The following is a 15,499-nucleotide window of genomic DNA, read 5'->3' as shown; positions in this document are numbered from 1 at the left end:
AGGTTTTAACTGCGACTTAAGACATAAAATCGCGGTCATTAAACGGTAAAAACCCCCTTTTTATAATAATAATAATAATAATATTACTTATATATATATATATATATATATATATATATATATATATATATATATATATATTTATAGTTTAAAAATATAGCGTTAAACTTGGCTAGTTCCCTGTGGACGAACCGGACTTACTAAAAACTACACTACTGTACGATTAGGTACACTGCCTATAGTGTTGTAGCAAGGTTTAGGTATATCCACTCTATAAATAAATAAATAACTTGTGTAAAATTGTATCGTATTTAATAGTATTTCGTAGTAAAAATTAATAGTATTTTGTACCCCTTCGCTTTAACATCAGGGATAATGTTATATGTTGTAGGCGAAACATGCCGAAAACATCAGGAAAATTAAATTGTACTTACAAAGGCCAAAGAACCAAACTGTAACTCAGTTTGTGGAGTTATTTATTCTAGGTATGAGGTGCCCTTTTTATTACTTGCTCTTGACCTCTTTCTTCTCGTTGGATGTGGTGGTGGAGGCTTTCTCATCTTTTGAATCAGACGTTGTTACAATGAACCTGCAGAGCATTTCAATGATGAGTTCAACAATCGGCCAGAAAATGGGAAAACATAGATACATTTTTCCCCGTTAAGTTGTGGTTGTGCATATGGTTGTATATATGTAAATTAAGTACTAGAATACCGCCTGCGGCTTGGACGTTCCGAGTCCTTTGATGGAGTAGGTAAATCAATCTCACACTTCAGCCCTTTTGAGGCGGAAGGTAGTGGATCGTTCAATTCAGCAGCTGGCTCACCGATCGTAGGTATGCTCACCTCCGCAACATTCCCAGCAGGTGGGGTCTCGGGTACCGGCTCGTCCAAGTAAACCTTTATGCAATTAAAACTTTCAAACGACCCATGTTCATAATGGGAGCCTATCTTTATCAACATGACCTGCGTGGTGTCCAACAGATTTGCGAGTGCATTTGGTAAAACGGTTGTGCAGGTTTCCTGTATGTAGATAAACATAAAGTAGGGTGAGTAAAGAACAAACATAAGACATGTGAAAGTATACCCTAACCTCGTCCTGTGCAGCCAACAAACATGGAGCCGTTGTTTGAGTAAGTTGTTCAGCGGTTTCGTCAAAGAAAACAATCACAGTCTCCGCAGTCGCATCTCGCACGTCACATTGAACCCTGAACCTGGACATATTTAACGAAGTTGCATGTAAGGCTGAACAATAAGTGGCTAAACATAGGGCAAAACGTTGGTGGAGTTGAGGTAACCAGCTTAGGGTAGTAAATTAAATACCGCATAATGGGTTCAGGTACAATTTTGGCACACGATTCACACCAATAGCCACCATTCTGACGGGTGATGCCCTTTTTCGCCTGAAAAATATTGCAGGTGGTGTAATTCCAGCCCTTCGTCATGCGGATATTCATGATCTCAACTTTACACTTGAAAACGTCATTCTACAGTTTAAGAAAGCAACCAGTTCATATTGTATGTGGTAAACGAATGGATGATAACAGTAGGCAGCGGAGTGTATGGAGCATATGTAGGTGGACTTACAGTATTGTTTTTCCCTTTCTGGACCAATGCTAGGAGGTCAGCAAGCGTGCCCTCCTTTGGTGGGGGGTAATGACACCCGAAAAGCAATTCTTCCTGATCATCACATAGCTCAACATCCTTGTAAAAATTTGTGCGGCTGTTTAGACAGGTTATAATAGGCATTATGCAAATAATGTGGTGGCAAATTAATGGACGTATACCGTATTCTGTTGCTGAAATCATGGAGGGCCGGGATTTCGATGTCATCAAGGATCATAGTGGATGATGTGCTTGAGAGTGTCTTCATTCCTGTACAGGCAGGTTGGGAGTGGTTGAGTATTGACATTGTAATAGTTTTGTGCACAACGGTGGGAGTATTGATGCATACCATAGTAGTTTTCTTTTACAGATACAGAGCTCAAAATTATGCAATACTTTGCGGGTGTGGGAGGTTTCCTGCCGAGGAAATTATTTCCCAGGTTTCCCCATAATGTGACCCTTACTCGGTGACCCCTGTATAACCATAGAAGGTTTAAAATTTAATTAGGAAATAATATGTAAGCAGCATTTTTTAGTAGGCAGCCTGTGAGGCAGATGTGCTGAGTACCGTTTGTCTGCAAGTTCAAATTCTAGCGTTGATGTTCCCTTTTTCGGGGTCTGTGGTGACCCCACATTCAGAACACATCCAACCGCATCTATAAGATATGCATCAGTTAGCCTGTATATTTATTTCAATGCATTCTAAACAAAAATGTCCGACAAATTCATAAAAAGTCATACCAATTAAGTATTTCCCCTCTGTAGCCTCCAATGCCTCGAATGGTATGCAGTTGAAAGGGTGGCGTATGAAGCTGGCAGCACCTGCAATTGTGTGACGATCGCTCCAAATCCATATAGACAATACGTCATTCATTGATTTCGTTGCGAGGTATTTGACCTCTATATGATACGTTTTGTAAACATTGCATTCTTTTGAAAAGGCACACCATAAATGAATATTTAAATCAAAGGTTTTCAACATCTGATGATTTCTACATATAGACAATCACTGTAAATAATAGTTTACAATAGTACTTCCGTTGACAGTACAGTCAAAATAAGATACATGGTGATGATTTGGTGAATGCAACGTTTCCTTGAAAAATATGCCATGTATGACTCCATGCACATAGCTTGTCTAACATATAAGCAAACAGCGGAAGACTTCTAGGAAACCTGAGAATAAACATGCTTCAAGTGTCAACACAAAGGTTGGTGAGTTCATAGTTTTAATATTACACATAATCCGTATATCAATGTGGATTACAAAAGTTCAGTTGTTTTATTCAAAACGTTTATCAATAGGTTTTACATAAAAGGGGGATCACAAGATTTCAGTTGTTTCATCCGAAACGTTTATCAATCGGTTCTACAAAGTTGAGCACCCTGGTAACTAAACTTTAACGTATATATAATTTGTACCCTTTGTATAATCATCTTAATAATACACGCAAACCAACGTGTACGCTTATCAAATAGCATACGTCCGTTAAAAGGCTAGCGCTCTAGCTCGGACGGGGATGTCAAGCCCTATGGATCCATATACTACTACTCGCGCCCACCAGTTCTTATAACTGGCAGTTAACAGTTACCAAAGCTAAGGGATTTTCGGTTCAAACTCAGTGTAGAATTTAGTATGTACTTGTATCCATTGAGTTTAAAATAAAGTGCATGTATTCTCAGCCCAAAAATATATATTGTAAAAGCAATTAAAAAGGGATCAATGAAACTCACACATATAAATATTGTATATCGGTTAATAAAGCATTTGCATGTATTCTCAGCCCAAAAATGTAGAGAGTAAAAGGGATCTTATGAAACTCACAGTTTAATATTGATATACAATATTGCAGGAAAGCACGTAGACGCATTGGAGATAATAAGCACGAGGTTTGATTCACAAAAATACCCCCGAATATTACCCATAACCTCCTTGGCAATAACCCATATTTTCCTTAGCTCTAGCTTTCTCGAAAACTCGTTTTGAAAAATTACTTGGACAGCACTCCGTCGTAATATTTTATGTACATTATTATTTTTGTATCGCAAAAATAATAACACTAATAATAAAAATAATAAGATTAATAATAATCTTATTATTAATAATAATAATAATAATAATAAAATAAATAAATACGGAGTAAAAATAATATATATGTGTGTGTGATTTATCTGGCCAAAACTCGAGAATTTATAGCACTTGGCCTGAAATTTTGCCTCATGCGATCGCATGGATTTTGGGCATGATGGCCATGCGATCGCATGGCCTCAATTTCCAGCTCAGAATCATTTGTCCATTTGTTTGTCGACATGATAAAATATTAATATAATATATATAATTTAAATAATTAATTATATATTATATTAAATTCACGTGCATAGTTGACTTGTAATTTTTGTTCCGATAAGTCGTACGTCATCACTCGACTTATGTCCCGGTTCCAGTTTTTCGAATGTCCTTTCGTACCTTTAGAAAACTTGCATTTTACGTTTCGTGTCACGTACCTTTGTCAAAATATAGTCTTAAATTATCCATAAACTATACCACTCATAGTATATCTTAAACTTTCAAATGTTTTGGTCATTTACTTCTATAAATCATCGTCTCGCTATTTGTTAATATATATATAATATATACATTTTCATTTTGAAATAGTGTTACTGTAGCAATTCACTGTAGCAAAGTCAATTTCACTGTAGCAAATAGTGATTTTTGAAAACACTGTAGCATTTTGGGTACTGTAGCAATTTGAAAATACTGTAGCAAATTAGTATTTTACTTGTTCATCTTAAACGTTTTAGTTAACTTATCTAAATATCAATCGAATCAATAATCGAATGTTACTATCGTTTACTAAATAACTTGAAATCATATATATTCAAATAGATATATAAACCAATAAGTTTAATGTACGGTATCATGCAATTAAAAGTTTGTTACGTTTTCAAGTTATAGTATATATATGTATCTGTTTACATATAATGGTTCGCGAATCGTTGAGAACAACCGAAGGGTAATTGAATAGTTCAAAATTTTGAGATTCAACTTCATAGGCTTTGCTTATCGTGTCGAAGTCATTAATCATTTAAGATTAAGTTTAAATTTAGTCGAAATTTCCGGGTCATCACAAATTGACTGTCTCCTGAGAAAGGTGGATCCCTGCATCTGAATAAGGAACTTGTTATCCTTCAATATACAGTAAGTTTCTCTATTTGGAACCACCTCAAAATTCTTTAGCAAATACACTGAGCCGTCTTTGAGCCTTGGAATAAAGCAATGGGCCACAGTGTTTTTGGCAATCAACTGAATAACATTCCCCTAGTAACATGCCATACTTCACAGCATTATATAGAGTAAATGATTGGAATAATTATATCTAATTTAACATAAACACATAATAAATATATGCCTATCCTACTTGTACCCTGCGTATTAAACACACCTTTTTAAACGTAACCATAAAAAATGGATAGAACCAGGCATATATGAAAAACAGTTAAAGGCAGGCACACGTAGCTTAATATAAGCATGTAGGTCTGATATATATATCTGGAGAGATATATATGTATTTATAAACAAAGACACACACATACACACACACACACACACACACACACACATATATATATATATATATATATATATATATATATATATATATATATATATATATGTATATATATATATGTATATATGTAAACACAAACACACACACACACACACACACACATATATATATATATATATATATATATATATATATATATATATATATATATATATATATATATATATATATATACATATATACTTATATAGATACATATGTATGTAAATATGTAGCTATCTATACAAACATTTTCCTAATTTATCATCTATGTATGTATTATGTAGGGGTTTATAAAAATTAAACATGACTAATGGACAGAACCACCCTATATGAATCTAGTATATGGTGGTTTGTAAATTAACAAATACAAATACACAGAGGCATGCATATGCCATACAGAGCATCATTATTCTATTTACATTAACATAAATACAATTATATACAAATCAATCAACAATCTAAATAGAAATTTCGCACCTTCTCATCAGAAGCTATAAAGTCCGTGCTGAGGTATTTGTCGTACACTGTGTGCGTATCCCATGTCCTGCATATCATGACCTTTACGACCGCTTCCTGACCTAGCTGCAATTCATGAAGATAAGCATAAGTTCGTTGAGGAGCCTGTGATAAAGAGTTTTCAGTAGGTAGTGTCATTTCAAGATGGGTTGTTCCTGCTAATGTCTACTACTAATCCAAGATGGGTTGTCGGTGAGAATGAATAATAGCAATAGTGTATATGATAACAATATATATAGGCATATACTAAACACGCTGAATTCCATCAACCGTCAAAATCATAATTGAAAAGGGATCTGAAAGGCCGTTCTTAACAAATTCCCAATTTAATTTGTGGGAGTTACTCATCAGTATTCAATTACAGATACAGAATCCAAATAATTACCATAATTAATAATCTATCATCAGATCTATGAAGAATGTCAACAGACAATCGCCGGAAATGGAAGTAAGCTCACCTGAAATTGCATGCATACCGGAGGAGACGTGGTGGCCGATTGCATGTACGTTGTTGAGGCGCTTTCCGACGACTGATAAACTGGCGATGGTCACACATGATTGTGACGGTTATACAGTAATTAGAGGAGAGGGAGGTTCATGGGGTTTGGGTTTAATTTTTAAAAATCAAATACAACACCGGTATGTTTTATGAGGAGTTATATTAAAACTTTTTAAACATTATTAAAAGCAAATAAAATATAAAGAATTTTAAAACATTATTAAAAGCAAACAATATATTGGTTTTTTAAGTTAAATAAATTTACCATGGTTAAGTGGTGAAGATGGGTAAAAAAAAGTTACTTAATGAAGTTAATAATCTAATTAATGGAGATGGGAGTCAAAATTTAGATATATATAGATATATAGATATAGATATTACATTTTATGGATTGTATGCACATATTAAAAATAAATTAAAATTTTCATTATATAATTTGTGAAGAATATTACTTCGTATTAATTTTACCTTTTAATTTTACCTTAAAACATAAATAAATAATAATAGTAATAAATTCAAGAAATATTATTAAATAATATTTTAACGTTACAATCATAAACATGGTGATGATGAATGTTAAACGAAACACATACCGAGTATAGTACACTGATATAAACATAATGTATCATACTCCGTAATAAGGTTTGATTACATACGTAGGTGAAGGTAGAAGAGAGAAATAGTAATAAAGGGCTAATAGGTTTTTAGAGGGATATAATTGTAAATCAAAAATGGAGGGAATAAGTTTCTTGGAATCACGTTTACTTGCGACAAGTCTCGAGTCACTTTTCCAAATTCACGTTTTGCAGCCCACAAAACATAAAAAAATTTCACTTTTACTTGTGAAACACTAAAAGTTGATTAATCAAATAATGAAGCTTCAATCGTCATTCCAAACAACCCTTAATAGAATTTTGTATATTTAAGTAAATTTTGATTATGTTGGATAAGCTTTGTTTTTTCTTCTATAATTCTCATTGTGGTTTTTACAAAGGAAAGTGTATTTGCTACACCATATTTTTTTTTACCTCATGGTCTATACATGTTTTATAGGTTTGTAATATATAACATTATAACAATGTAGTACCATAAAACATTTTAGTGTTATGAGTAAAAAACTGTAGTGTACAAATTATCGTACTCCCACAATATTTGGTTTACTAAATATTGAGATTGAGATCATAGAAAATATTACATACTTGTGTGAAAACAGAAAACCAGGAAGAACCATAACTATATACAGTACTATAGAGTTTTATAGATAAAAAAAGGTGAAACAGAGTTTTATATATAATTAATCGAAAAGGTCGATTGTTATTGATGATAATCATTATTTTTAATGGATGAGTCAAGGTTATGACTTGAACATGATGAAGTCTAATATCACTTGAAAAGATATCCTCATAATACTCCTTTTTCCTTCAAATATTGGCCTTCACAACATATATAAATGCGGTACCAGGTCTCGCGCTCCGGGGGCTTGATTACCCTAGGTTTTACCTTCTATGAGGGAGCTAATGTGCTCGTTCATAGGAGGGTTTTCTCGCTTACAAAAAAAAAAAAAAAAAAATCCATATATAAATGCTCTATAATTTTAACTTTAACAAATGCTAGGAGATTACACTTCTTTTTGAAACACAAGGAAGCCAAAACTAAATATAAAAATGACCTTGCTTTCCAAAATTAAAACTTCTATATATACTAAAACAAACCAAAAAATTGGTCGTTTTCTTTGCTTTTGAATGTCGTATTGGCCAACTCAAAAAAGGTTAAATAAATTAAATTTGAGTCTGTATATACTAAAACAGACCAAGAAATTGGTCGTTTTCTTTGCTTTTGAATGTTGCCAACTCAAAAAGGTCAAATAAGTTAAACTTGAGGGGTAATATTGGTAAATATTTAGGTATAGAAGCTGCGCAGGAAAGATAACTTGGGGAAGTAATATGTAACTTTATAATTTAATATAATAATTATTAAATAAAACTCACACAATTTTTTAACGAAATTTATCTTTTTTTGCCGCGAGTTAAATTTCTCTGTCATCACCGTTCAACTCGAAATAATTTTACGAACAAAACGCAACTAATTATATTCGAACGGGAGTTTTTTTTCTAAAAGAAAACATTTTGGACTAATTTTATATATATACTAGTTTATAACTCGCGTTTTCAATTAGATAAACCAAACTAATTATATCAAGTAGATAGATTGAACAATGGTCGTAAATTCATGGAGTTTGTAAAGGCAAAAGTCGGAGTTCGAGTCCTTTTGCCCTCTTTCTTTTACACAAATTTTTTCTCAATTCTCGCTCAACATTAATTTTATACACGCGCAGACCATTAGATATATTATATACCAAATAACGTATATCCAAATACAACTACGTCAATGCTCGGTCGAATTTTTTCTTGTTAAAACTAATACAGAGTATTGTTAATCTATGAATCGTAAATGCATAACCAATGGTCACATCTTGCTTGTACAAATAAAATTGACATTGTATAAATCACCACCCTTAATGAAAATTTAAAATATGCACCATATTAATACTTCTTCAATCCAATTAATACGGTGACAAAATAAGGATAGTCAAACAACTATAATAACTTGATTATTTCACTTATATCTGAATAAATATTTATCCTCCCACAATAGTTTAATTTGATAAAGCTTTATCATTTAATCTTTTACAATAGAAGCATTGAAGCCAAATACTTTTAGTTAATTATAGGAAAACATAGTAGTTCTTAATTTCTTATGATTAATGGCTTAATGCAATGTTATGGAATTTTGGAATACTAAAATCAAGGAAAAGAGGTTGACCCATTTGAATGTAATTAGTAGAGTATGTTGTTCCCAAAGCCATATTGGCATGTGCAGTGCAATCAAAAAGTGATAAAGGCTGTTGAAACTTCAAAGTATCATGTTGGAACTTCTATTTAATTCCACTTCTTATCCCCACTAATCTCTTTTTCTGTTTTTTTTCCCCAAGTAATCCAATATATAAGACTTGACACATATATTGCCAACTATAAAAAATTAAATATAATTACGCTCTTGCTATATGAGAGGTTGAATATACTTTTCTTAAAGTTTAAAAGATAATTATTATCATTATGTATTTATAGTTACTAGTATTATTTGGGCAGTATAATAAGTATGCATTTTGTACAAGTGTCATTCTTTTGAATTTGGCCTTTTTGACTGTAGGCTTTTATAGTGACTTTCCAAGGGACACACAGTCACGGTCATCCCAGATTTAATACCGTGTGTATCAACAATATACCACATGATTGATGATTGATACATGTATTATGATGATTATGATTTATCATGATTTTATTGTTTAGGTTTATTGTATAATTAAACCTTTTCTTTTTCAATATATGAATAAAATACATATATTATTATTTAGGTCGATTATATAAATATTTGATACTTATTTTGTTTAAATTTATTTTTATGCCTAAAAGATTAAGAAAATACAATGATATTTTAGTTGATATTACACTATTAACGAGTTGTCAGCCTTTTGGTCATGTCGCATTCTTATGAATTCCAGTTTAATTATTTAAAATACCAAACGTTAGTAAATAAAAAAGACTACAAATTTCATTTATATTAGAGAATGAGAAAAACCCTTCTATACCCTCTATTGGTGATGACAACACTATTTTTATTACTTTCATTACATGTTGAACATAAAGAATATTTTGTTTCCTTTTTGGCTAAAAACAATAAAATAAATTAAAATTTATAACCATCAATAATTGACAAGAAAAATAGGAGATACGAGGGACTACAAACATATCCAAACATATGAGCAAAAACGGAACTGGAAACAAAGAATCATAAACTTAACTAGAAAGAGAGATAGTTCATTAGCTTAAAAACACTTAAGAACTCAACAGGAAAAAATGAAACTACAAGCTCTCAGGAAACAAACTGTTTAATAAGATCATAAACCTAAAAAATTTGAAACGAGTGAATGATAGAAGAACAAGTACATACCATCTTCGACAACGAAGCAGCAACACCGACCTATCAACTCATAGCTATAAAACCAACATCAAATACCAGAAGCTAACGCACGACAAACAATGCTAATCTGAGGAGTCATTAACATCTTTGACACCGTTCATGAACAAGCAGAACTTCTCTGCTGCTAAGCTAACTTTCTTACTCCTAGAAATAGGTTAAATGAGTTTTTCCTCCACTTTGGTGAATCGAACAGATTTTCCTGATCTAAAAGAGAACGAATACTCCATTTCAAACCCTGTCGAAGAAAAGGTCTTCATACCTGCGTCACCACGGACATCACCTATCACGGCAACATCTGCAATAACACTGATGTGTGCGAGGTGGTGTATAAAATAGTTATATATTTGCTACAAAATACTATTAAATACGATACAATTTTACACAAGTGATTTATTTATTTATAGAGTGGATATACCTAAACCTTGCTACAACACTTATAGGCAGTGTACCTAATCGTACAGTAGTGTAGTTTTTAGTAAGTTCGGTTCGTCCACAGGGAACTCTAGCCAAGCTTAACGCTATATTTGTAACTTATAATTGTAAAAATACAAAAATATATATAAGTAGTATTATTATTATAAAATGGGGTTTTTACCGTTTAATGACCGATTTGTCGATTTTAAAACTTTTAGTCGCAGTTAAAACCTAATGTAAAATATTAAAAATAAATATAACTTGATTTAAAGCGTAAAGTAAATAACGATAATGGAATTGCGATAAATAAAAGTGCGATAAAATAAAATTTCGATAATTAAAGAGTACGATAATTAAAAGCGCAATTAAATAAAATGACAATAAATAAAAGTGCGATAATTAAAAGTGCAATTAAATATGAAATATATAAATTATGCTTATTTAAACTTCCGTAATCAAGATGTTCGACGTCTTGATTTTAGTTTTATTACCATGGGTTAATTGTCCTTTGTCCTGGATTATTCGATATGTCCATACGGATTTGTCCATAATAGTCCATCAGTCATAATCATAAAGTGCGAAAGTCTTCGTCAAATTATTCTTATTCCCGAAGTCAAATATTTCAACTAATTGGGGATTCGAATTGTAACAAGGTCTTAATACTTTGTTTAATGAATACACCAGGTTATCGACTGCGTGTAGTCCAAGGTTTTACTACTTTGTTAACAATTACACCAATTACTCTTGAATGTAATCCACCCCTGTTTCAACAAGTCTATTAACTATTAATCCAGTTCCGTGTCCGGTAAAATGAACAATTATTGGTATTTATAGATATCCCGCCCACCGTGCCCAGTCAAGCGTATGTGGTTATATATAAATACGCCAAATTATAAGTCTGTATATTAAATCAACGAGGTATCATTTAGTTAATATAAAACCCATTAATAGCCCATAGTCTAATTTCCACAAGTGTCGTTCTTTTATCCAAACCCCAATTATGGTACAAAACCCAATTACCCAATTTTAATATTTAGCCCAACATCATGATTACTTCGTCTTAAATAAGCATAATAATAACTTAGCTACGAGACATTAAATTAAAAAGGTTGAACATAACTTACAATGATTAAAAATAGCGTAGCGTTACACGGACAGAATTTCGACTTACACCCTTACAACATTCGCTAACATACCCTTATTATTAGAATTTAAAATTAAAATTAAAATTATAATATAAATATATATATATATATATATATATATATATATATATATATATATATATATATATATATATATATATATATATATATATATACATGAGTGAGATAGAGAGATGGATATATATGGTGTAAAAGATCAACCAAAACTGCGAAATTTATAGGATGTCACCTGTCACTGTTCACCATGCGATCGCATGGAGTTTAGGCTTTCAGGCCATGCGGTCGCATGGCCACTTTTTCTAGCTCACATGAGCTTGTTTCTATCTTGCCGACGGTTTTAAATATAATATATAATATATAAATAATTTTAAGAATTATTTAAATATTATATTATATTTATGTGCATAGTTGACTTGTAATTTTTAGTCCGTTGCGTCGAGCGTTGAGAGTTGACTCTGGTCCCGGTTCTGGTTTTTTAAACGTCCTTGCGTACAATTTAATATCTTGTATTTTGCATTTTGCGTCTTGTACTCTTGTAATTTTGAGACGTTTCTCACCAATAATTTGAACCACTTTGATTGTGAAATGTCCCGTTCTTATTGATTAAAAACGTTCCATATTAATTGATTTCGTTGCGAGGTTTTGACCTCTATATGAGACGTTTTTCAAAGACTGCATTCATTTTTAAAACAAACCATAACCTTTATTTCATAAATAAAGGTTTAAAAAGCTTTACGTAGATTAAATGATAATCTAAAATATCCTGTTTACACACGACCATTACATAATAGTTTACAATACAAATATGTTACATCGAAATCAGTTTCTTGAATGCAGTTTTTACACAATATCATACAAACATGGACTCCAAATCTTGTCCTTATTTTAGTATGCAACAGCGGAAGCTCTTAGTATTCACCTGAGAATAAACATGCTTTAAACGTCAACAAAAATGTTGGTGAGTTATAGGTTTAACCTATATATATCAAATTGTAACAATAGACCACAAGATTTCATATTTCAATACACATCCCATACATAGAGATAAAAATCATTCATATGGTGAACACATGGTAACCGACATTAACAAGATGCATATATAAGAATATCCCCATCATTCCGGGACACCCTTCGGATATGATATAAATTTCGAAGTACTAAAGCATCCGGTACTTTGGATGGGGTTTGTTAGGCCCAATAGATCTATCTTTAGGATTCGCGTCAATTAGGGTGTCTGTTCCCTAATTCTTAGATTACCAGACTTAATAAAAAGGGGCATATTCGATTTCGATAATTCAACCATAGAATGTAGTTTCACGTACTTGTGTCTATTTTGTAAATCATTTATAAAACCTGCATGTATTCTCATCCCAAAAATATTAGATTTTAAAAGTGGGACTATAACTCACTTTCACAGATTTTTACTTCGTCGGGAAGTAAGACTTGGCCACTGGTTGATTCACGAACCTATAACAATATATACATATATATCAAAGTATGTTCAAAATATATTTACAACACTTTTAATATATTTTGATGTTTTAAGTTTATTAAGTCAGCTGTCCTCGTTAGTAACCTACAACTAGTTGTCCACAGTTAGATGTACAGAAATAAATCGATAAATATTATCTTGAATCAATCCACGACCCAGTGTATACGTATCTCAGTATTGATCACAACTCAAACTATATATATTTTGGAATCAACCTCAACCCTGTATAGCTAACTCCAACATTCACATATAGAGTGTATATGGTTGTTCCGAAATATATATAGATGTGTCGACATGATAGGTCGAAACATTGTATACGTGTCTATGGTATCTCAAGATTACATAATATACAATACAATTTGATTAAGTTATGGTTGGAATAGATTTGTTAACAATTTTCACGTAGTTAAAATGAGAAAAATTATACAATCTTGTTTTACCCATAACTTCTTCATTTTAAATCCATTTTGAGTGAATCAAATTGCTATGGTTAATATTGAACTCTATTTTATGAAACTAAACAGAAAAAGTATAGGTTTATAGTCGGAAAAATAAGTTACAAGTCGTTTTTGTAAAGGTAGTCATTTCAGTTTAAAGAACGACGTCTAGATGACCATTTTAGAAAACATACTTCCACTTTGAGTTTAACCATAATTTTTGGATATAGTTTCATGTTCATAATAAAAATCATTTTCTCAGAATAACAACTTTTAAATCAAATTTTATCATAGTTTTTAATTAACTAACCCAAAACAGCCCGCGGTGTTACTACGACGACGTAAATCCGGTTTTACGGTGTTTTTCGTGTTTCCAGGTTTTAAATCATTAAGTTAGCATATCATATAGATATAGAACATGTGTTTAGTTGATTTTAAAAGTCAAGTTAGAAGGATTAACTTTTATTTGCGAACAAGTTTAGAATTAACTAAACTATGTTCTAGTGATTACAAGTTTAAACCTTCGAATAAGATAGCTTTATATGTATGAATCGAATGATGTTATGAACATCATTACTACCTTAAGTTCCTTGGATAAACCTACTGGAAAAGAGAAAAGTGGATCTAGCTTCAATGGATCCTTGGATGGCTCGAAGTTCTTGAAGCAGAATCATGACACGAAAACAAGTTCAAGTAAGATCATCAGTTGAAATAAGATTGTTATAGTTATAGAAATTGAATCAAAGTTTGAATATGATTATTACCTTGTATTAGAATGATAACCTACTGTAAGAAACAAAGATTTCTTGAGGTTGGATGATCACCTTACAAGATTGGAAGTGAGCTAGCAAACTTGAAAGTATTCTTGATTTTATGAAACTAGAACTTTTGGAATTTATGAAGAACACTTAGAACTTGAAGATAGAACTTGAGAGAGATCAATTAGATGAAGAAAATTGAAGAATGAAAGTGTTTGTAGGTGTTTTTGGTCGTTGGTGTATGGATTAGATATAAAGGATATGTAATTTTTTTTTCATGTACATAAGTCATGAATGATTACTCATATTTTTATAATTTTATGAGATATTTCATGCTAGTTGCCAAATGATGGTTCCCACATGTTTTAGGTGACTCACATGGGCTGCTAAGAGCTGATAATTGGAGTGTATATACCAATAGTACATACATCTAAAAGCTGTGTATTGTACGAGTACGAATACGGGTGCATACGAGTAGAATTGTTGATGAAACTGAACGAGGATGTAATTGTAAGCATTTTTGTTAAGTAGAAGTATTTTGATAAGTGTATTGAATTCTTTCAAAAGTGTATAAATATATATTAAAACACTACATGTATATACATTTTAACTGAGTCGTTAAGTCATCGTTAGTCGTTACATGTAAGTGTTGTTTTGAAACCTTTAGGTTAACGATCTTGTTAAATGTTGTTAACCCAATGTTTATAATATCAAATGAGATTTTAAATTATTATTTTATCATGATATTATCATGTATGAATATCTCTTAATATGATATATATACATTAAATGTCTTTACAACGATAATCGTTACATATATGTCTCGTTTAAAAATCATAAAGTTAGTAGTCTTGTTTTTACATATGTAGTTCATTGTTAATATACTTAATGATATGTTTACTTATCATAGTATCATGTTAACTATATATATATCCATATATATGTCATCATATAGTTTTTA

General features: G+C 31.5%; 1 protein-coding gene across 1 annotated transcript; it reads right to left on the bottom strand.

Moving 5' to 3' along the window:
* Nucleotides 1–698: 698 nt before the first annotated feature.
* LOC139876926 (replication protein A 70 kDa DNA-binding subunit E-like) lies at nt 699–5,869 on the bottom strand. Its single transcript, XM_071864355.1, has 10 exons — nt 5,693–5,869; nt 4,734–4,923; nt 2,346–2,426; nt 2,173–2,260; nt 1,954–2,078; nt 1,787–1,874; nt 1,587–1,722; nt 1,323–1,486; nt 1,087–1,213; nt 699–1,022 (listed from the first exon to the last, which is right to left on the bottom strand). Exons 1-10 carry the CDS (start codon nt 5,867–5,869, stop codon nt 699–701), a joined length of 1,500 nt encoding a protein of 499 aa, XP_071720456.1.
* Between the last annotated feature and the right edge of the window lie 9,630 nt (nt 5,870–15,499).

Source organism: Rutidosis leptorrhynchoides, chromosome 1 (assembly GCF_046630445.1).
Source record: "Rutidosis leptorrhynchoides isolate AG116_Rl617_1_P2 chromosome 1, CSIRO_AGI_Rlap_v1, whole genome shotgun sequence".
NCBI lineage: Eukaryota > Viridiplantae > Streptophyta > Magnoliopsida > Asterales > Asteraceae > Rutidosis > Rutidosis leptorrhynchoides.
This window is presented reverse-complemented; position numbering and strand designations above follow the sequence as displayed.